At 40.5% G+C, this 22,694-nt stretch overlaps 1 protein-coding gene across 7 annotated transcripts in view; it reads right to left on the bottom strand.

Moving 5' to 3' along the window:
- Positions 1 to 503: 503 nt before the first annotated feature.
- Positions 504 to 22,694, bottom strand: part of PDE1C (phosphodiesterase 1C) — a 516,106-nt gene continuing 493,915 nt past the window's right edge. For 3 of the 7 annotated variants that reach the window (XM_058724664.1, XM_058724666.1, XM_058724663.1), the window contains one exon: positions 13,257 to 14,886. In XM_058724664.1, coding sequence (XP_058580647.1) covers positions 14,717 to 14,886 — 170 coding nt within the window. In that variant the 3' untranslated portion in view covers positions 13,257 to 14,716. Of the gene's footprint in view, positions 678 to 13,255; positions 14,887 to 22,694 lie in introns of those variants that run through there. The other 4 variants (XM_058724658.1, XM_058724659.1, XM_058724660.1 and 1 more) reach the window with 3 other exon arrangements.

The raw sequence follows: 22,694 nt of genomic DNA, 5'->3' as shown, positions 1-22,694 counted from the left end.
GTTGTTTCAAAGGTCATATAGCTAATAAACCATGGGGCTGTGAAGTAAGTCTGATGATGGGGGTGTGCTAGGGTGCCCAGGCACTCACAGGAGTCCTCCAGAAGTAAACCTAAAAGCCCGCTCACGGTGCAGCACGGCTTCTGAGCCCTCTGACCACCCTGCCTCATCTCCCTCGTCTCAGTGTGCGGCGTTGCTCTTGAGTTGTGATCTTGACTTACAGTGACCACAGGCCTCTGCTGATGTTGTGAGATCCCAACTAGCTCCGCCCACCCAGGACCATGACCCAGAAGCTGCCCCTACCTGCTGGGTTCCTGCTCCACCTTATCCCCGGTCTTGGCTACTAGCTGACCCAAACCAAGCAGAGGGAACAAGGCATGCAAATGCCGTGAACCCCAGGACTGTTGTTATTTCCAGCTGCTCATGGAGCGTGTGTGGGAGGGGCAAAGAATGAAGGCAAGGCAAGAGGCAGGCAGGCACCTAAGGTCTTCTTAGGCACTCAGACAGTGTTCTGAAAGCAATGAGAAGCTGGAGTTCTTAGGCAGGAGAAGTGACTTGATCACCTTGGTAACGAAAAGTATCTCTCTGGTAGTTTTAGTGGCTATGACTTTGAATTTTATCCATCAATCCATATATTTATTCCTTAACCCGGTAGACTGCTTCTAGGTGTCTAACACAGTCTGTAATAAAATACAAATAACATTCATCTTGGGAAATAGAACTCAATTTGTGAGTTGACTTAAAAATAAAACATTCTCCTCTTTGTTAAGAGTTGTGGGTTCTCCATCTGGGTTGTCATAGAATGGAAAGTAATAAGTTTACCTATAAATAAAAGAACAAAGTTATCTGAAATTAGGGAATTTTATAAATGGGAACAAACAGTAGAGATATTCTAAGTCAATGGTTCTCTGCATTATTATTTAAAAAGTTCCACTTTCATATAAGAAAACTTAGACTTTTGGAAAGCATTGTTTGAAAAAAATGCATAACAAAAAGTCACCATGAATTCTACGATATCAAAGGCATATTTTACTATTTGCAATACCACCCACAAAGATTAAGAAGAAATGTGTATCTTCATGCGAATATAGATATGTGTGTATATGTGAGTGATATGCCTTCCTCTTGTAAAGTCTTTGTATATAAATCAAGTTTTATCCAGTTAATGATAGGGAGTAAAATAAAATATTAAAAACCATAAAATAACTCTAGAGGTATTTTAGAAAGAAGCAGAGTCCATCATCTAAAGACCAGCAGACTTGCCCCTTCCCTTCACCCCAAAATACAAACCCTAAGGCGCAAAGACTCTGATAATACATTTGGGTCAATTTATCACCAACCAGAATCCACAAGATATAAAAGGAAGTAAAACTTTGCACATTTTTGATCCCACCGTTGGCAGAAATTTGAAAGTAAACATTGTTTATTGAGGGGGGGTGGTAGCTTCTGAAATAGACAGCCCCAAGTCTCAGTGGGTTATTACAGGAAAGGATTGTTTCCTGTGACGCCACAGTGCCGTGTGGGTTGCTGGGGGAGGAGATTCCTACCTCTACTCAGTCATTCAGGCCCCTTCCATCTCATGATTCCACCAATCCCTAGGGCTTCAGGCCCCTCCACTGCACCCACTGCATGCAGCAGCTGGTGAGGCCACAGAGAAATTGTTGAGAATTGTACAGAAGGTTTGGGGAAAGAGTTGGAGAAACATACATCACTTTTCCTGCATTCTATTGGCCAGAAATTGGTCATGTGGCCGACTTGATTGCAAAGGATTCTGAGAAAGGAAGTCTAAGCGTCTGGCCAGCAGAAAAGGAAATCGGTTTGGCAAACTGTCTGCTCTGGCCCTCCTCAGCTCCCCCCACTAAATATGTAAAATCCTAGAATTGATATTCTCATCCAAACAGGACCAAGCAGGCTCCAGCTAAGAATTTCAAATAGCAGTCCTCAAGATGAGACATGCCAACCATGTGTATCACAAAGACTTTCCAAGAGGCACATGGATGCAGGACACTTTAAATGACTCATCTTCCTAGCTTAACTCTACTCTGTCCCCTAAAACTGAGCTGCCTGAGAACTGGTCTGCGTGTTTACATGAATTTCCATTTTCCACCTTACTCTGCAGAGGGAAGGCCCGCCATAAAACATGAGTTAACCATGGAAGCCTCATTTAAGTGTGAATCAAGGCCTTCTGTCTTGAACATTTTGCTGTGACAGGTCAGAACGAGGCATGTGAACTCCCTTTGTGTTGCTTTCTTGGAACTCCCTTTCTTTAGGGGATGCAGGCAACGAAGTCACCCACCACCCTTCTCTCTAATGTGCCCCAAGAAAAGGATGATATCGACAAAGGCATGCTGTAATTGTTGGTTCTATTTTTCCAAGTGGTGAATGGCCAACATGTAGACTCATCATTGATGAGTCTAGGTGAAACTTCTTGGTGTACCTGAAAAAATTGAGCCAGTGAGTGACTCTAATGCCTGGCTTAGAGATCCTTTTCAACCCACATCATTTCCACTTTTTCACTGACAACAAAGTTGAAATAGGTCCTATTTAAACTGTCAGAATAACTATTTTGGGGCTAGATTACCAGTGTATATTTTTGGCACATAACCCACACGAGGTTCAAAGATTTAAGGAACATAACTATAATAAAACTTCGTCTATTTCCATATCCTTATTTCTGTGAACCAGTTTTCCTCAAACACTTGTTTCAATGCCCAAAATGAGAGTATATCATTCCAGCAATAAATAACATCCATCAATGGATCCATAATCTAATGAGGAAAAAGACCTCACTGTCTCATTAGGAAACACATTTCCATCAAAATTATACATTTGATGGCTAATAATGTTTTACCAAAATTTATAATATAATTATGTTGTTTTGATCTATTTTGTTGTAATCATAAGTTCACATAATCCTCATCATTAAGCATAGTCCCTATGAGAATTTGTGATTAAATATCTTTTAATCTCAGATTTTGTGGTGCTGGGACTTTTTACCTTTTGGGTTTTTCTTTCTTTGTATTTTGTCTTTCCTAGATATCATTTATGAGAAGTTTGGAGAGTTTACATGAAGTGGTGGTGACTATATTAAATGGTTTTGTCTTAATTTTACATCTCTTATGAGTTCCATAATATCTCTTACCTGATCATTTTTCAGTCCCTTACCATATGTTCACCCTCTATTGTTTTTTTAAGTTTTAGCCTTTCCTGCTCTAAACCTAAATTCATCCAATTTTCTCACTATTATCATTTTTCTCATTTTTTAAATTAATAAGGTCTGTTAAGCTCTTGTTTTGTTTTCCCTTCAATTTTATTCTACTCTATTTTTAACTACTTCGTATCTTACTTTTAATCTTCAGCTTCAAGTTTATCTTCAGTTATTTTCATCAGTTACTCGTTTTCGTCTTCAAGATTCTTCTAGCCGGTGACTGGCTTTACAGCAGCCCACAAACAGCAATAGTTTCTCTTCCTTCTTGGCAGTCGTGCCTATATTCCCCCAGATGTGGCTCGTCAGAGGGACCAAGAAGAAATGAGCTGAGCCAGGGATGATGAGGGATTTGTTAAGAATTTGGTAGGACTAGAGAAAGGGATCTGGGGTGGGAAATGGCGGCAAGGGATACTGGAAAGGAAGGCGGGGGTGGGGGGGCAGGTTATATATATATATATATATATATATATATATATCTCCCAATTCTGTGCCTGAAGCATTCCCCAGAGCTAACACCTCTTTCTATTCTGGAAACACTTTATTCACAGCTGGAGCACAGCCCTCACTTATCACATTGTTTGGTAGTTATTTGGTCATAAAGCTACGTTCCCCACCGGATGAGAGCTCCTTGGGGACCAAGGACTATGACTCCGCCAGAGCTGCAAATTCCCAGAACACAGCACAGTGAAGGTATTCAATCAATATTGTCCAATAAAACAATGAAAGAATGGTACTCAAAGCCAGGAACAAGAGGCATGAATAAAGAAAATGGAAGTGGCATGTACATTCCAGGACAATGAGAGCATGTCCCCCATACATTCCACTAAGAAATCAATAAAGAACAAACATGGCACAGGACTTCTGTTTACACAGGAAAACCCTAAGTCCCTCTGCTCTGCGGCTATCAATCGGTTGTTAACATCAACTAAGAACCCAACATCTTCCTAAGGTCTTACTTGATGATGGCTCTCCAGACTCTACAGTTTCTGTTCTTTTAATAACTACAAATGTCTTATGAATCAGGACTTTAGAGATTATATTTCAACTGAATTCAAGACATGCTTCCCAGTCTTCCTTCACTGAAACACTGCTTTCAGTAAGGTAAGGGCAAGTAAGGGCAGTAAGGTAAGGGCAAGTAGATCATGAACATTTCAAAATTATGTAATGTGATCCTCCGGGAATGTCTAGTTCTAAGGCAAACTTGCTTCTGAGCTCCTGACCAGCAAATCAAACTGTTAATTGTGTGTCTTATAAACCACATGCGCAAAATGGAACAACCAGTTTCCATTCTGTCCCCAGATGCTTCCTCTTCACCTCTCCCGTCCATCCTGCCCTTGAACTCTCCACCTCAGCAACCATTGCCTTCATTGCCCTCACTCATGCAGGTAGCCCTCCCTCAACACTCCATCCTTGTTCTGTTGATTCTACTTTTCAAGTCAGAATTAACCCTACCTACCTTGCTGTTTCCAATGTCATTCCTAGTCTGGCCTCAGTTCCCATCTCCACGGTCTCCTTATTAGCTTTCTGGTTTTTTCTCTTTACCCCAACTCATTCTCCATCCTCCAGCCACAGCAATCTTTATCAAATAGGAACTTTATCCTGCTGGAAACTTGGTAAAAAAATTTTAAACCTTCCCTCCTCCCTCTACATCCTCAATCTGCCTCTGTGACCACTACATGATTCAGCCCTTTCCTATTCAGAGAGGTTCATCTCATGCCAGCCTCTCGATTGGTCACAGTGCTCCTACAATATGGGCCTTTTTGCATTTCACCAAGTGTATGCTTTCTGTTTACGCACTTTCCATTCTTCTACCCACTCTTAAGTCTCTTATTTTCTTCAAACTTTTTGATGTTTCTATTTATTTTTGAGACACAGAGAAAGCATGACCAGGGGAGAGAGAGCGAGAGAGAGGGAAACAGGAGCTGAAGCAGGCTCCATGCTGGCAGCAGAGAGCCAGATGTGGGACTCGAACTCACGGAGCCGTGAGATCATGACCTGAGCCAAAGTCAGACGCTTAGCTGACTGAGCCACCCAGGTGCCCCCCAACCCTGCTTCAGTTTCTTAATTCCTACCTGTCAGGTGCCTGCAACTGCCCTCCTACAGCAAGTAAGACGAAGGGGGCAACAAGAGTGTAAACAGAAATGTTTTCTTGTGTTTTTAATGGCGACAACAACTGAAGTGAAAAGATCATATTGGCCCTGGACAACTGCCTAGAGAATGCAGTGCGCGCGCACGCACACACACACACACACACACAATTCTGTCCTGCAAAAAAGTAAAACGAATATTTAAGCACCTTGCTGAAACTTTCGGGGAAGCAGGGTCTTTAATTTAGCTAGGAATAGGCTTCGGAAATAGCAAGAGAAATAGTAACAGTAATTCAGAGAAATAGTTTATTTTTCTCACAAAACAGTTAAGTTTCAAGAAATCAGGCCAAGGATGGTGTAGTGGTTCAATGATATCATCAGGAACAAGGACCCTTTCTATCTTTCTGATTCCTTAGGGTCAGCATGTCGGATTTTATTTCCCTGCTCACCATTGCCTCGCGGACCCAAAATGGCTGCTGTACCTCCCAGCTAAAGTCAGTATTCCAGGAAAGAAGAACTGGAAGAAGCAGCTTTATATTTCATCAGCAAAAACCGTGTCACCTGACTGCCCTTAAATTAAAGAAAACTGGGCAACTGAATGTTAACTTTCACAGCTTCCGTAGCAAAGATAGAGGGGAAAGGGCTTGGAAACGAAGGTGGTGCCAGCATGCTAGCATACTAGGGATAATAAACAGAAATTAATAGTGCTGTCATTAAATGGCAATGCAATGAAATGGTGCTATAAATAATAAATTGTTATTTATTTTCATATATAAATGTCATGGATATTGTCAACTTAGAGTTCTATCTTTATTATTTTAATATTTATTTATTTGGGAAGACAGCAAGCAGGGGAGGGGCAGAGGATCCATAACAGGCTCTGCGCTGACAGGCTGACCGCAGTGAGCCCAACGCAGGGCTCGAACTCACAAACCACGAGCTCATGACGTATGCTCAAGTCAGACGCTCAACCGACCAAGCCACCCACGCTCCCCAAGCTCTGTCTCTATTATAGTTATCAGGATTTCTACAATTTGTCTCCCAATATTTCCTCCAACTACATTTTCTTCATATTTAAGGCTTTATATATATAAATTATATATAATATATATAGTCCTAACAATAAAGCTATTCAAGAATCTAAGCCTTGTGTTTGATAATAGTATAAACATATACAGAAATGTAGCAGCACGATCAGAACAAGAATGGTATTTGCTGCAGTTTGACCTTTTGAATCTAAGAATTCATCCAGCTACAAACCATCCCCACTAAAGATGCCCTGGAACCCAGCAAACAGCTCATGCCTCTAACAGACACCGGGTGGCAGTGCAGCATAAGAAGTGAGTAGATTCCAGTCTGGTAACCTGATTCCACAAAATTAATCGGTACCATTTTTGAATGTGTGCCTTACCTGGCTGCTTGGACTACCCGTTCATCATGGCTTCGACTTCCTTTCCAGAAATGAGCGAGGCAGGATGCGCTTTTAGTGATATGGGTTTCATCTGGTTATTAACATGCAAATTCTTTTTCAGCTGGAAGACTGTTGACTGACAATACAACTGTGTTGTCTGATACCACATCACCCCTGGCATTCTTAGCCTGTTTTAGGAAATGATGAGATCACACTCTGATATTTGTTTCCAAAATTCTGGATCACGTGGGAGCTCCACGGGCAGAGATGTTTGTGGAACAGAATGGCCTACGTGAACTACCTACTTTTGAGGGTGAGACTCTAAGGCCTAGAGCTATATTCCATTATTCTCTAGGAATTTTGAGTCTGCAGGTGAAACAGAGACACATATGAACAGCCAAGTAGGGTGTTTTTCTTTTTTAGAAAAGTACAACGATACTTCAATCTTTAAACGTACATTTCTTTTTCTGCATCAACTGAGATTTTGACATCTGAGAAGATATTGAATCAGCAGAGAATTAGAGTAAAGGCAAAACTAGGTTATTTCTTCATCCAGGGATGATACACTGATTTTAAAAGAATAGAAATGCCAACGGATTTCAACCAATTGCATGGAGCTCTGTGTTGGGAAGGCTTTTCAGGCTGGGTCTGGACTTGGTGAGAAGAGGTGCACTGACTGACTAGTAATGTCTGTCGTAAGTGAAAAGAGGAGATGTGGTAACATATTTGTCACATACTGACACATTTTCTTTTCTTTTTTTTAAAATTTTTTTTAACGTTTATTAATTTTTGAGACAGACAGAGACAGAGCATGAACGGGGGAGGGGCAGAGAGAGAGGGAGACACAGAATCGGAAGCAGGCTCCAGGCTCCGAGCCATCAGCCCAGAGCCCGACACGGGGCTCGAACTCATGGACGGCGAGATAGTGACCTGAGCCGAAGTCGGACGCTTAACCGACTGAGCCACCCAGGTGCCCCACACATTTTCTATCTCTATTTACTCTGGTTCGGTGCCATCTTTAGCCGTTACGTTTTTGAGGATCTATTTTATATGAACCACTGTGTTGGTTGCCATAGCAAACACAAATATGAAAAAGTGTGTGCGGGGGGGTGGTCTTTACTCTCCCCAAAATGATCATATGGTAAGAAATAATTAAGATCTATGTAATTTGAGGCAGAATCACTAAAGTGTCACGAGGAAGCAAAAATAGATCATTCTGAGGGTTAACCAGGGCAAAAGACCAATTCTAGTCAAAGAGATCACAGCACATGACCCAGAGAAGATGACATTTTCTGTTGGGTCTTGAATAACGAAGATTTTCATAAGGACAATAGGTGTAGAAGGAGTTACATAAAAAGAATGATGTGAACATACAGGAGAATAGGCCTGGTTCAGTCAGGAAACAGTTCCATGTGAAGGTGAGTGTAGGTGACAGATGTCACTTCATGAGGAGCTTGTCTTCTGGAAAAGGCACAATTAATATATTCTCCACATATTCATTCATTGAACAGAATCACCACCCAGTGATATCTTTATGCCTTTATGGCTTAGAATGCTTGCTTTGGCATTCATCTGACCTCTGATTATGGCCAGGGAGGAGGGAAAGGGAGAGCTTGTACAGGATACTAGAACACCCAAACGTCTCTGTAAACTTGTCAGCCGTCACGGACAGGCGCTGAATCTCAGCCTGTAAGGAGCCCACTGGATGAGACAACAGTCAATTAAACTCCAACAGGGGAGTATGTTCATGGCAGACTTGCTCTTCATGTTTGTCTTGATAAAGCCTCTACCACTGGCCATTAGAAGTCAGTTTTTCTGGAGCTAGGAGGTGTCTGACATGCGAGGGAATATCATTTCCTGCTACTAAAAGCCATAATTATTAAGGAAGAAATCTGGAACTGGTTAGCAGAATTCCAGAGAAGTGTCAGTGAGAAGAGTGTGAAAATTGATTTGGAGAAATAAAAAAGATAAATGACTTTGAGAATGGGTGACTAAAAAAAATGGAGGTAGTAGCAATAACAGAAATATAGACATCAGGAAGATCACAGTTGCAAAAGAATCCGGGAGTGAGGCTTAGGGTACCTTCAAGACATTCGGATGGAGAAGTCCATCTCAGAGTTGGGAATGCTTGTGTAGGCTTGAGAAAGTGATAGGGACAGATTTGTGGAGTTAGAAATCAAGCTGATGGAGTTGGTGCTTAAAATCCTAAGAAAAGATACAGTTTATTGGAAGAAATCTGAGGAGAAGAAGGCTGATTGCTTGATTTGGGGAAAAGTCCCGTGAGGAGGAGGAGTAGCCAACTAGTCAGGCAGTTAAGTAAAGAGATAAAAGGCAAATCAGGAGAATGCAGGGCTCATAGGCAAATGGAGGAGAGTTTCTAGATGAAACGGTGTGGGCAACAATGTGAAAGCCTCCAAAAAATTCAAAGGGAGCAAGCCTGTGGAAATGTCGTTGTGCTTAGGCAGTTTGGATATCTATCTATTTGATTGTTGAATTTCATCGCTGATTTTCTATGAAAATCAAATGTAAGCACGTTCTGGCAGTAGAAAAAGGATACAGTTCCGTTGGTTTTAAAGAGGAAGAGAAATTATATCTTCCTTTGAAATATCAGGGATGGATAAGAGGATGGCATAGAGTCAGATACCCACAAAGATCAGAAGCAAAATAATTAAGGAATGCTTTTCCTCCATGGACTGTATTTTCTTAATGCTGCAGTAGAGAGGACGGGGAAAAGGAAGCAGGAAGTTGAGGAAAGAGCCATCCATTTGGATTAACTGATGAGAGGTCAGGAAGATGCATTCAATGAGCAACCGTCCTTGAAAGGCTGATCTGCAGGTGTGTGAGTGGTCACGTTAGCTCAGTTGTAGGGCTTCTCTTACCAACGCTTCATGACATAGGTTCAATAAAGAACACAACACTGGCCCAAGATGGAGAGGGACACAACCAGTCTGTGTTGGGAACAATCATGCTATCGTTGTTGGTCCTGGATTCTGTATTGGAACCACATGAGAGCATCGTTGAAGGACAGAGGATGCATAATGTGGGCGAGCAGGCTCAACAAAGAGGTACAGCAAGTCTGCAAGCAACATGACGTGTGCAAACAATATATAGTCCTGTAATCAAAGGACCACGACTAAATCTCCTCTCTACACTTTTCCACTAGCTCTGCAAACGTTCTGTAACAATTTAACCCTTTGAATCTCAATTTATTGATTAGCAATAAGGACAATAAGTCTTTCCACACAGGTTTATTAAGAGTTAAATATATTATTAGTACATGTTCAAGTGCTTTAGACCTAGTGGGTACTTAAAAAATACTAACCAAATTTTACAATCTACTGTACTAGAGCAGTATAATGTAATTTCGGGTTTTAGCAGCCATAATCGGACATATTTGTCTCTGTTGTTACATTTACTTAATATCCTTTTACCATTGGGTCTTAAAGTTTGGAATCTTCTTATACCCAGTGAGTCATAAAAGATGAATTGTTTCTATAATGGCTGGTTTCTAGGCAAGGTGCTTCTATAAGCACTGGTCAGCTGAACCTCTTACTCAGGTGCACAAAACAAAGTATGCCATAGAACGTTCGCAGAGAATCCAGAGAACATTAAAATACACACTTGAATACAGTATTCTGTAGTTATTATCACTTGTCATTCCCCAAAAGCAGTTTTTCATTTTCTTTAAATATAACAAAAGTATAATGAATGCTCATAAATCTCCTAAATGAGTCTTTAAACAATTCCACCAGGAAAGGCCTACTATCTACATCTATGATACAGCAGAATCTTCCCGGGCCCCAACTGGCCTCGCTGTGGCACCCGAGGCTATGCCAGGGTCAAGCCTGGGGCCAAGTAACTAATCTTTCACCCACCCCCAACTCCCAGTCCTAACGCATCCTCACATTTAACTTAATTTGACAGACTCCCAATGAATCAAGATGTCGACCCAACAGTTTTTTTTAATTAAAAATGGATCAAAGAGGGTGTAATTGATGAAGTGAAGTTGGCAGTCAATGGGAAAATGAATTTAAACTTTGCAGATAAATAGGTGGCCTTCCATCTGTCTTAGGACATGGATCTTTATGGAAATCCCATACTTAAAAAATAGTCGTTATCAACCATCTCCACTTTTCCTCTCTACCTCACAGGGCTTAGAAATCATAACAGTAAGAGTGCTGGAGTGTCTTCCCTATTTCAAAAGCTCAATGGATAAGATCATGGTAAGGCTTAAGTGGCTTGTGGTAAAAAGAGGTAGGAAGAGAAGGAAATTAGTATTCTCTCAACCCCTATTAGTGACAGTCACTGCCCCCTACCCATCTGAGGTTAGTATTACAACTAGATGGAAAAACAAAAACAAAACAATACCTAGGGACTTATTCTGGCCAGAAGTGGGGTGGGAAGAGGGAGGGACAGGCAGATTTATACTGCTCTTTTCTTACAGGAACTGGTCCTGCCTAAGAATTAGATTATATTACAAAGAAAAAAAATACCATTCTGAAGCTTCTGTCAGTTCTTTGTGCTTATAGAAGCAGGACCCAGAATAAATGCGCTTTGTTTGGCAGAGTGAGTTCATAAGCTTTAAAAGTGCCTTGAACTTGTGTGGTGTAGGGAGTGAGAGACGGATTGCTCTGTACATTCATAGGAATTTAAAGTTCAAGAGCCGGGGGGGGGGGGGGGGAGGTCTTGGTAGAAGGAGAAATCCAAGAAGATGCAGGCAAATCTGTGTCTAAGGAAGAAACAGCCATGAAAAATCATCCACAAAGGGAGACAAGCTGATACTGCTATTGGATTTTTAATTTACGTATTTCCTGCTGCTGTGCCATCATCCTAAACTTTCTGGGCAAGTCCGTTCTACACAGTAGGCTTGTATCGGTGGAACTTCGAAAAAACAAAGGGATGGGGTGCGGGAAAAGAGATGGGGTGAACAGGAAGGGACGAAAGACAGAACTGTAGGAGTAAGAGGCCAGGGGTGAACAAGGGTTCAGCGAAGTGCAAGATGAGAGCAAGAGGCAGCCACGACAGATAAAAGACGGAAGCCCGAGAACTCCAAGGGTGCAGGAGACACAGGTGAAGGGAGCATGGGATGAGGGTGGGCTGTCGGGTTTCCAACTGAATGTTGAAATGCATATTAAAGGTTGAGATGCAGGGTGAGGCAGAAACTGGCACCTGGGAGAACAGGCAGGTGGGTAAACATCACTAATTAAATCATTAACATCTTTTTACTGAAGGTGGAGAATATGAACAACCTATCTGATGTCATAAAACTAGTAAGGGACATTGCTTTCAAACTCAAAAGCCTAACTTCTTTTTACTACACTCCACTCTTTCTCCAAGAAATAATAGAGAATATTTATTGATATCGTTACCATATGTTTAGCCCTGGTACTCTGATAGGCGTTTCTACCCCCAAAGTGCCTGTTCTGAACTGCTAACTATACAGCTTAGCCTGGAATAATATAAACCAAGTTGATAACACAGGTGTTTACCTACAGACTAGCTGGTATTACGGGTTACTCATATTAACAAGTTAATCGATTGGGTTTGTGGTATAGGAAGAAGGGGGTTTAAAAAAAACCCTACCACCTATACAATCAGGAAGCCAATTGAAAAGTTTAAATTATGCCATTCATCTTGACAAGATATTCAGGACTAAATAGTGTCAAGGATAGGGAAAATCTAATGCTTTTCAAATGAATCCCAGAATTCTGAAGATGAAAAAGGTGACTCATACAAGAAAATCCTTGAAAAGCATCTTTTTATTTGCTGTAAGAATATAATCTGGCATTTGTATACAATCCATCACGCAAAAACAAAAACAAAAAAAACACAGGTAGGTATCTTACAAATAATGAGGAATCTCAGTATCTGAATTCAATCAAAATATTAGCCAAAGCTGAAAAATAGCATCTTGGGATAAAACAATACAGAAAATTCTGCCCTAGGATCATGGCTTCTAACGTCAAGAAGCACAGTCAAGAAAGCACAGCCACATTGCTATCTCAATGCCTAAGACTGAAAGTATTGAAGGACAGATGAGAAACATCCCTGATGATCCACTGGGAGCAAGGAGGCCAGTACCCCATGGGCAGTTTCACTGTTTGCTTAATGGCTCTGTGAAGCAGGCACTAAGGCATCTGTATACAAACAGGGAGGAAGTACCTGTTGAGCTAACCTTCTTCAGGCAGAATAGACGCTCTGAGCCTGCAGAAGGATCCCTTCGCTCAGGAACCAAGCAGGGAGTTAAGAATTACAATTGCTTTCCTAACAAAAAGTCACAGTGATTTTTCTTTTTGTATAGTAATTAAATTTCCCTGAAACACCATCGTAAACCATGTTATAAATAAATTACTCACTAGCATGATGGGCACTAAACTCTGGAGCTGGCTCAACTTGCATAACTGTGGTTTACTAGAAGTGAACTGTGGTGAAAGAGAGAAGAGAACACTAAACCGTTTGCAGTCAGACTCCAAAGGCTAGACTCCAGACTCCACAGCTTCTTCTTTGCAGGGGTGCCTGGGAGTTTGTTTTTTCTTTTTCTTTTCTTTCTTTCTTTTTTTTTTTTTTGTTTTTTTTTTTTTGGATGTGGAATGCTTGTAATTACATCTGTTCTGTTCCTATTACTCACTGAGTTCAGCAATAACAATCCACACCTACATTACCCTCAATGTTCACCACAAAAGGCAGAGTGGGTATTATGAGTCCCACTTTCTAGTTAAGTAAACTGAGGCTTTTAAAGATTATGCCGTTAGACCAAGGCATGCAACTAGTTATAGACGGGACAGGACTGGAGATCAGAACTGCCTGACAACAAACCTAAAGTTTTCCACTGCACCAGACCATTTCTAAAGGGATCAAAAGCTATTTCTGGCCTTGAAAGATTCCTTCCCACTTTGTGTGATTTTAGTCCCAAAGTAAAAACTCTAGAAGAGATTCAGAAGAGCTAAAAATGCCACAATGAAGAGAGGTGAGTTATTGACTTTCATTCCTCCAAGAGCTAAGAGCAACTGAGATCCCAAAGGGCTCAGCTATATGGTCTGCCGGGAAGATTATCCGAAATGTAACTTAAAGGTATCTCCAACTTTATGGAGAAAAATCTGCAAATTAGGGATTTAAATTAGGTTCAGCAATTTACATCCTCCTGCCCCAGGACCACAAGACTTCTCCTGGGGTAGATCTCAAACCTGGAGTCTCTGAGGCATGGGCATCTCATTGATTTCTAGAATTGTCAACTGTAAGTGAAAGTAACAAATTAGAAGTAGAGCCAAAATGTATCTCCTGCAAACTCTCAAATTTCAAAAGGTACGAACCGAGGCAACTGTGTGAGCATGCCACGAAAACCAAAGCATGCGTCTTTATTTTTAACTTGTATCTTCTCTGTGAAGCCTCTGTTCAGAATTACCTATGAACTCTATTCATCGGTCTTCTTTTCCGCCTGTGATTGTTACATTCAGAAACACAACTTTTATCTTTAATGCATTTCCTTTGGAAGTTACATATTTACCTACATTTTAAATATTATAATAATCACCATATTTAAGAAATGCATATGCAAAAACACCTTTTTCTACTGTATTTAAAATTGGAAAAGATGTTTTAAGACTTACATTTCTTAAATACAGTGATTATTAAACCAATATTCTTACTGGGGCAAGTCAACTTCTAGGGATGAAAGAAGTGTCAGTGGGAGGGATTCCATGTTTTCTAAAGAGGTGGCATTATTTTAATTTGGGTTCTATTTAGACTTTGAAAGATCTATACAAGTATAAGCCACATGAGACTAACCTCTTACTCCTGGAGTCTCCACTGACTCCCAAATCCAGTAACGGTTGGGTCCATAACAGAACAAAGGGGAAAATCACATACAGGCTTCACTTTGCCTTGGTGGAGTCAACCACGAAAGCACCAGCCCCCAAGGCTTCCAACGGTCTTGGAAGCACATCCCACTGTGGCCGGTGAGTGCTGAGAGGCAGGGGAGTGGGTCTCTCCTTCACTCCCTCTCTTCCCCTTGACCTATTTCCTGTTCCAGTTATGTGAGATATTCTGAATCTTTTTCATTTTGATCCTCTGATCCAGCATCTTGTACCTCGCAGGATGCTCGTCAGTTTTCTTTGGGACCGAAGGTGCGTAGGAGCTAGACGCATAGGCAGGGCGTTTAAAATGACGTAGAGGAGGCTTGATGACTGGAGGCCATGCAAAGGAAGACAGACAACCATTAGCCTCGCCAATGACACGGCACAACCTAACTACTGTGGGCAACTTGCTCTCCCCTAGACCTGTCTGTTCTCTGTAAAACCAGGAAACAAACAAGTTGGATCCTCACTGGGAATCTTACTGCAGGTAGATGAATAAATAACATTATCACCCTCGTCATTTACTTAAAATAAATAAAGAGATAGACAATGGGAGCAAGGAGGCCAGAGATAGACAATGAACACAACCTAGAGATAGACAATGAGGATCCCAGAATACAAAGCTTCTCTGACAACGAACGAATGGAGTTCAGGAAGTGAGTGGGAGCAGTGGTATCACTTTGGGGAACAGCAAAGTAAACACAGGTGAGCAGAGTCATACCATGATTCAGCATTTAGCACTGTGTGTAAGCTTCCAGGCTTGCAAAGTGGCAAACATTTTCGAAGCGCTAATAAAAAGTACATCACGGGGAAAATATTTGCCAAACACACACAGAAAGGTCTAGTGCCCAAAATGTTTTTTGAAAACTCTTAAAATCCAGCAAAAGGAAATAAACAACCCACTTTACCTCGGAGCAAAAGATCTGAACTGACTCCTCACCGAGGAAAATATGCATATAGCAAAAAAGGCACAGGAAAAGAGGCTCAACAGTTTATGCCATTAGGAAATTGCACATTACAAGAGCAATGATATACACCACACACCTATTAGGATGGGCAAAATCCAAAACAAAACTGATGACACTGCTGGCGAGGATACAAAGTGTCAGAGCCACTTCGGAAGACAGTTTGACAGCTTCTTTCGAAGCTAGACATAGTTTTACCGCACGATCCAGACATTCTGCTCCTAGGTATTTACCCCACTGATTTGAAAACCGGTGTCCACATAAAAACCTGCATATGAATTTTATAGAAGTTTATTCATCATTGCCACAGACTGTAAGCCAAGAACTCCTTCAACTGGCTGTCCATGTTGTAGACCATCTACACGACGGGATATTATTCAGTGATGAAAAGAAATGAGCAGTCAAGACACATAAAGACATAAAGTACTAAAGTGATTCCTCCTCCTCTGCTCCCCTGTGCTCTGCCCCCCACCACCCGCCCCACCTCTTCCCTGTCTCGGTCCCACTGGAGAGCACTCTGTGATACCATGTAAAAGTGAATAAAGGTAAAACCAGGTTAAATGATAATCACAAACAGATGAGATAGAACAATCAGGTAAAAGGTATGAAGGACAGAGCAGGTGCTGAGCCATTTCCTCAAACACTAGTTCTCAGTGAGGTGATTGTACTAACATGTAAAAGGCCAGCAAAGAAAGGTAATACACAGTTGTGTCAGCATGGAGGGCTAAGATTAGGGGACAGATCTACCAAACAAGAGGTTACCTTTGTGAAAACCAGTTTCACATACCTCTTCCAATATAATCATGCAAAAGATCAGAACTTAAACATACAACTTAAATATACCATCATAGGGGTTAGTGAACTTCCGGTACATTCTTAAAATATACTACTGTGATACTATGGAAAAGGGATATAGATGTCTATTAATAAAAATAGAGGTTCATGTAATACTGTTAAATCAAAAAAGCAGTAAACAGAATCTAATCTCATCGCTATAAAAACATATCAATATGCGCATAGGAAAATCCCAAAGAACATACATTTAAATCACAACAGTGATTACCTCCAAGTAGTATAAACATGGCTGTTGTTTTTTGGATGTGTACATTTTCTAATTTTTCTATGATGATCAGGTTTTGGTGACGTAACTTTTGAAAAATAAACATGCTATTAAAAATTCCTTCCATAGAATCATACATCAGAGTTATTCTACAAAATCATACGTAATAAAAAGCCAGAAAAACGGGGGTGACTCTGGGATTTAATATTATAGACATCTCAGAGAGCTCATAGCTGAGTATACTTTTCACAGTCTATAGACTAATATTCATTCACTGATGTCTTAGAGCACTTATGTGTTGCTGATAAAACGGTGAACAAAACAGATAGAAATCCCTGCCCTCATGGGACTTCCATTCTAGTGATCCCTGCTGAAATTTGTGACTTCACTTACAGAAGAAAAACATATTCAGGCATAATAAGGGATGGTATTACTACCATAACACCCACACCAACTTTTCCTAAGATGTTTAGCAAATGGTCCTGTAGTGACAGAATAATACATGTGCAGAAGAATCGAGAATTTTTTCAGACTTCACAGTGCTTAATTCTGTTTCTTAGGGTAAACAAGGGATTGCAGCACAAAACACTCTAGGAACAAGTGTAAAAACGACCCCGTGACCCTGGAGAACGGTGTAGAAACAAGAGAGGGTTTCAGATTAAAAGCTGATTGTTGCAAGCGTCTGGGCTAGCTGATTTACTGCTCTTCAAGTCACAATCCCTCTCCATATTCATTCTATTTTCGCTACTCAGCATGAACCCAGCCAAAGTATTATTGAATTTCCCACTTCTCAGCAGGAAGAAACATTTACCGTTTGCTGGAATTCTTTTTGTCTGAACAAAAACTCCCCTTGCCACTGGAGTCGCTGCAAATAGAGTTGAACCCGCTGATAGAGATCGGCTCCCCACCAAGACTGTGGAAATACTTATATGCCTGCTGTCACCTTTACTCAAAATGTTGGAAAAAAGAAAAATTCATATAGTGCTGTTTTGTATGCATTGATTGCCTCTCCACTCTGCAGGGAAACATGATTTGATGACAGAGCAAAACAGCAGAGCTAGGGATAAGGGCACCATCTTGAATTTAATGGAGACTTTTGTTCTGGGATGCTCACCTGGCCTCTAGGGCTCTTTCATTCGTCTTCTGGCTATTCTGGAGATACTGGAGGAGGATCTGATCCTTCCACTTTCAATGACTGCACACATCCCACAGCTGAACCCAATCAGTAGTGTTAAAATCCACCTCTCCTTCCACCAGGGTAGAGAAGAACCAAACTGGGAACAGAATCCCCTCCCCTCCATATGCTTATCAGCAAGTTGGACCTTTTTTCTCTTGGGGACATATTTACAAAGTCGGCTCTCATCTCTTAGAGCAATTTACTTGGAGGAAATGATCTAATTAGCTAATGAAGATTTGACAAAGTCACATTTCTGCACTGAGCCTGAACTTGGGAAAGTCATTATCTATATTACTTTCAAAGGTGCTTAGGAAAAGAAAAGTGCATGACAAAAGTTGATCCATCACCATCCTTCATTTCACAGTTATGCACAATATTTGTTTTTCATGAAAGCAATGCTCTTTGAGGGGTTTTAATCCTCATCTGTTTACACCTTATCTTACTCATCAACACCAGGGTTCCCCCGTTGTCTATGATCTTCTCCCCTTCCTCAGCCACCACCAACCTCTCCGTTACACCCTCTCTGTCTCTGTCCCTGTCTCTATCAACACCATTTTGCTTGGTGGCTACTTTTCTTGTGGTGTGGGAGAAGAGTCTATAGAACTAGTTTTCAGAAAATAGATTCAGACTTAGTCCTACGTCAAAATCATACGGTTGTTAGTTGGATTCAGGCATTGCAATGTGAAAGAGGGCTTTTAAAGCTCTTTAAGATCACAGAGCCTGGAGCCTGCTTCAGAGTCTGTCTCCCTCTCTCTCCACCCCTCCCCTGCTCATGGTCTGTCTCTCTCTGTCTCTCAAAAATAAATAAATGTTAAAAAAAATTTTAAAGCTCTTTAAGATCATATCAGACTACTGTTTCTCAAAGTATCCTTCAAGAAAGTTGCGAATGTAATAGGTATTGTTAGGGGATTGGGAGGTTCCTTGTCAAATTTAACTGGGTTAAAGGTAAATTACCATCTTCATGGTACCCATCTTCTCAGACACCTAAATAATAGGGCTATGTATTAATGAATCCTTAAAAGCAGCCAATAGCATGTAGCTTTCCTGTTTCTTTTTAGGCTAAGGAACTCCCTTTATAGGGTCCTCTCACAGAGTGTTCAGCAGAAAACACTTTCAGAAAAACTGGGCTAATTCATTACCTTATGGCATCATATCATATGCTATGATGAATCCCGACCTCAGGACACCTTGTTGTTCTGCACTGAGAGCAGGTCAGAGAGAACTGTCACTAGTCCTCACCTGATGTTGGTCCTGCCTAATCTCAAGCTAAATAACAATTTGTGTGAGAATCCGTCTCTGTTCTTCTGATCCACTATGACTTGACTGTGATCTTCTGGAACCACTAACACTGAATCTCTGTTGCAGAGCACTACCTGTGATGGCAGCAACTTGGTCTATTCTTAGCTTCTGAATAAATTCTAATTATTAGCACCTTTTTATTTTATTTTTTGATGTTTATTTGAAAGAGAGAGAGAGAGCATGAGTCAGGGAGCGGCAGAGAGAGAGGGAGAGAGAGAGAATCCCAAGCAGGCTCCATGCCGCCAGCACAGAGCCTGACTCGGAGCTCAATCCCAGGAACCACGAGATCATGATCTGAGCCAAGACCAAGAGTTGGATGCCCAACCAACTGAGCCACCCAGGCACCTTTTAAAAATAATTATATATATATATATATTTTATATATATATAAATTATTTTATATATATATAAATATATTTATATATATATTTATATATTTAATATTTATTTATATATAATATATTATATTATATATTATATTATATATTATATATATTATATATTATATTATATATTATATTATATATAATATATATAATATATATATTATATATATTATATATAATAATTTATTATATATATTTATATTTTATATATATATAAATAATTTTATATATATAAATTATTTATATATATAAAAATATTAGCACCTTTTAAAAATAAGAAGTGTTATACATGTATTTTCTGCTCTTTCAAAGAGAATGCCATGATAAGACCTTTGGAAAAAAATATTTCCATTATACACCTTTTCTATCTGCATTCACACACACACACACACACACACACACACACACACACATCCCACATACACTAAACTAACAAGATAAAAAAATCACTTGCTGCCTCTGGAATATTGGTTTACGTGAAGAATAAAAATCCCACTTCCATACATTCCATTTCTAAAATCAGTGTCTACTTGTGGTATCTGCCTGAAAGCTGATGGAAAGTCCTTATGAAAATTACAAAAATCCTTCACAAGTTTTGAATTGCAAGGGATTAGAATGCTAACATCAGCTCCACTAAGGACGGAATGATAAAAGAACCTGAGCTTGTGATTTTCATTTCAGGCTTCACCACAGTAAAATAGTTATAATATCTGACATATATTGTATTACTAGGCACGATGCTAAGAATTTAACGAGAATTAGCCTTTAATCTACTCTACAACCCTATGAAGCAAGCACCGTTACCACCCTCTTTTTGGGTGAGAAAACTGGAGCTTAGAGAACTTAAGCAACTTGCCAAAGCCTACACAACATGGCATGCAGGGAGCCTGGATTCTGGATTCACCTTCAAGCAGCTCAGCCTCAGAGGCTTAGTCCAATATTTAAGATAACCTTGGGCCAAAGTTCAGAGTAAGTTTTAGTAACTACCATAATAAGTTGAAAGAGTCAAAACTGTATCTCATTTACACTATCAATATTTGAGTATATAATCTGTATAATATATGGGATTCTTGAATACCTTGTTAGCAGCTACAGTCACACTTCCCCAAAAGCAAAAGCCAATCATCCCCCCCTTAATATAATTTGTGGTGATAACTTGGGAAGGAATTATATAAAGGTCTTAGCTAACAGATCTCTTAAATAACTGCTTTTGTCTCTTCCTTCACTTATGCCAGGTTGGAACGTTAACAGGAATTCCAAAAGTCTCAGCCCCTATCGATGAGCAATCAAGCTAGGTTGAGCTCCAGGTGGTTCTCACCCTGGCTGCATATGAGAACCACCATGGGAGATTTAAAACATCCACATGCTCAGCTCATACCCCAGATCAATTAAAGTAGAATCTATGGGGGGTTAGTCTGAGACTTCAAGAGTTTTTAAAGCTCTTCAGATAATTCCACTGTGCCAGAGTTTGAGAACTACTGTTTTGGTCTCTCCAAATGTCTCCTTCCCTATCTTCACAAAAGAAACAATAGTAATAATATTTTGCACACTGGAAGTGTTCTGTAAACTGTAGAGAGCCAGCCAATGTTGCTGCTATATTTTGATCATAACATCCTGCCTTGCTAGGGAGGAGTATTTTATGCATCTATTAAGGTTGCTTGTGGCCTTCAGAATTATGCTTTGTCTCTCTCTCTCTCTCTCTCCTGTCCACTACGTTTTGTTCTTCTGTTGGGTCTACCATGAAGACAAAAGCTCTGAGAAATGAAAAGGTATTTTTGTTGTTGTTGGAGAAAGCAACTTCGTGATGCTATCACTTGAGAACTCTAAGAAGACCCACACCAAGAAGAACCAACCCTGAGATTAGCCATTATTTTCTAAATAAATCTAACACTTGGAAAAGCAAAGAATAAGAGCAGACAAAGAGGACATTCCTGATGTCTGAATGAAGGATAAGATAAGAGTGAGAGCTTGCCAGGCAGAGATTAATTTTAAAGCCTGCCTCTACCACTCCTGTTTTTTTCTTGGGCAAGTCACTTTTCCTGTAAACTCCAAGTAAGTTCCACATTTCTCATCTCCAGCCCAAGCGTAACAGTTGCCTACTTCACAGGGCTTCTGGTAGGAGTCAGCCAGACTGGGCATATAAAGGACTTACTATGGCGTCTGCAATAAAAAATGCCTTCGGTTCTTTATTGTTATCATTGTAGTGACAGTGATCATGTCCAAGGGTAACTCCTGGTGGATACAGTGGGACTAAAACCCTGAACAGACAGAATGCCAAGAAGACTTCCAGGGTGGGCACTGCCATTCCCTGCAGGACTGATCTTGGACTGATAGTTATAGTGTTGTTCAGTTTGAGATAATCTGCCCTTTTGAGATAATCTGCCTGATGTTAGTTTATGCCTCTGGATTTGTATTCTCTCTGGACACTTTCTATCTTCTTTTCGGGGCATCTTTTCAGATTATCTGGAATTCCAAACCTGGTTTATGTCTGATTCTGATCAAGTCGGCCATATCAGCTAATTTGGCATGAATCGGTTGCATTTTGAAGGTGAGCCCAGGAGAAAACATACAATCAGCCAAAAGACTCTTCTCTATGTTAGCATCAGCTCCACGAAGGGCTGAATCAAGCAGGATTCTTCCTATTCCCAAGGCAGAAACACACCCTTTAAAACTCCAGCAGTTCGGCTGGACTGGCTTTCAAAGGTGGTCTTTTCCTTAAAGGGCAAGTGGAAGATATTAACTGGCTTCAGCAGTAAAACAGGCTTGCTTCTTGTTCATTATCTAGGCTTCCCATGAGACGTTTTAAAAAATGAAAGCGAAATAAAACAACCTTTTACAAACTCAAGGCTTGGCTGCTTAAGGAGACCCAGTAGCATGGTCTCCGTCTTCTGTACTATTCGGTGTTTGCACACCCATTATCGCAGCTGCCCTCATCCTTGGAAGGGGCCAGATTCAGTTCTGTCTCTACCGCGTATGACTCGGGCACATGGCTTCAGTGCCCCACATTAGATGTAGTGTTTCTAAGGTGATGATCTACTCTAAAACTCCTCAAGGTGTGTTTTATATTAAAACTAAGATAATGAAACCCATTACCTACATTTTAAGACTCTGGCTCTCCAAGGACTTTACCTCAAGAAACTGAGAATGCTAAATAATCCACTGGTTCCTTGTTTTCACCTCACAGAGTAAAGATCACAGAAACAGGAAGCCTGCCTCTGAGAAGCTATCCAGAAGGAGCTGAGGTGACATTG

Source organism: Neofelis nebulosa, chromosome 4 (assembly GCF_028018385.1).
Source record: "Neofelis nebulosa isolate mNeoNeb1 chromosome 4, mNeoNeb1.pri, whole genome shotgun sequence".
NCBI classification, from domain to species: Eukaryota; Metazoa; Chordata; class Mammalia; order Carnivora; family Felidae; genus Neofelis; species Neofelis nebulosa.
Note: the sequence above shows the minus strand (reverse complement) of the source record. Positions and strands in the feature narration are given on the sequence as shown.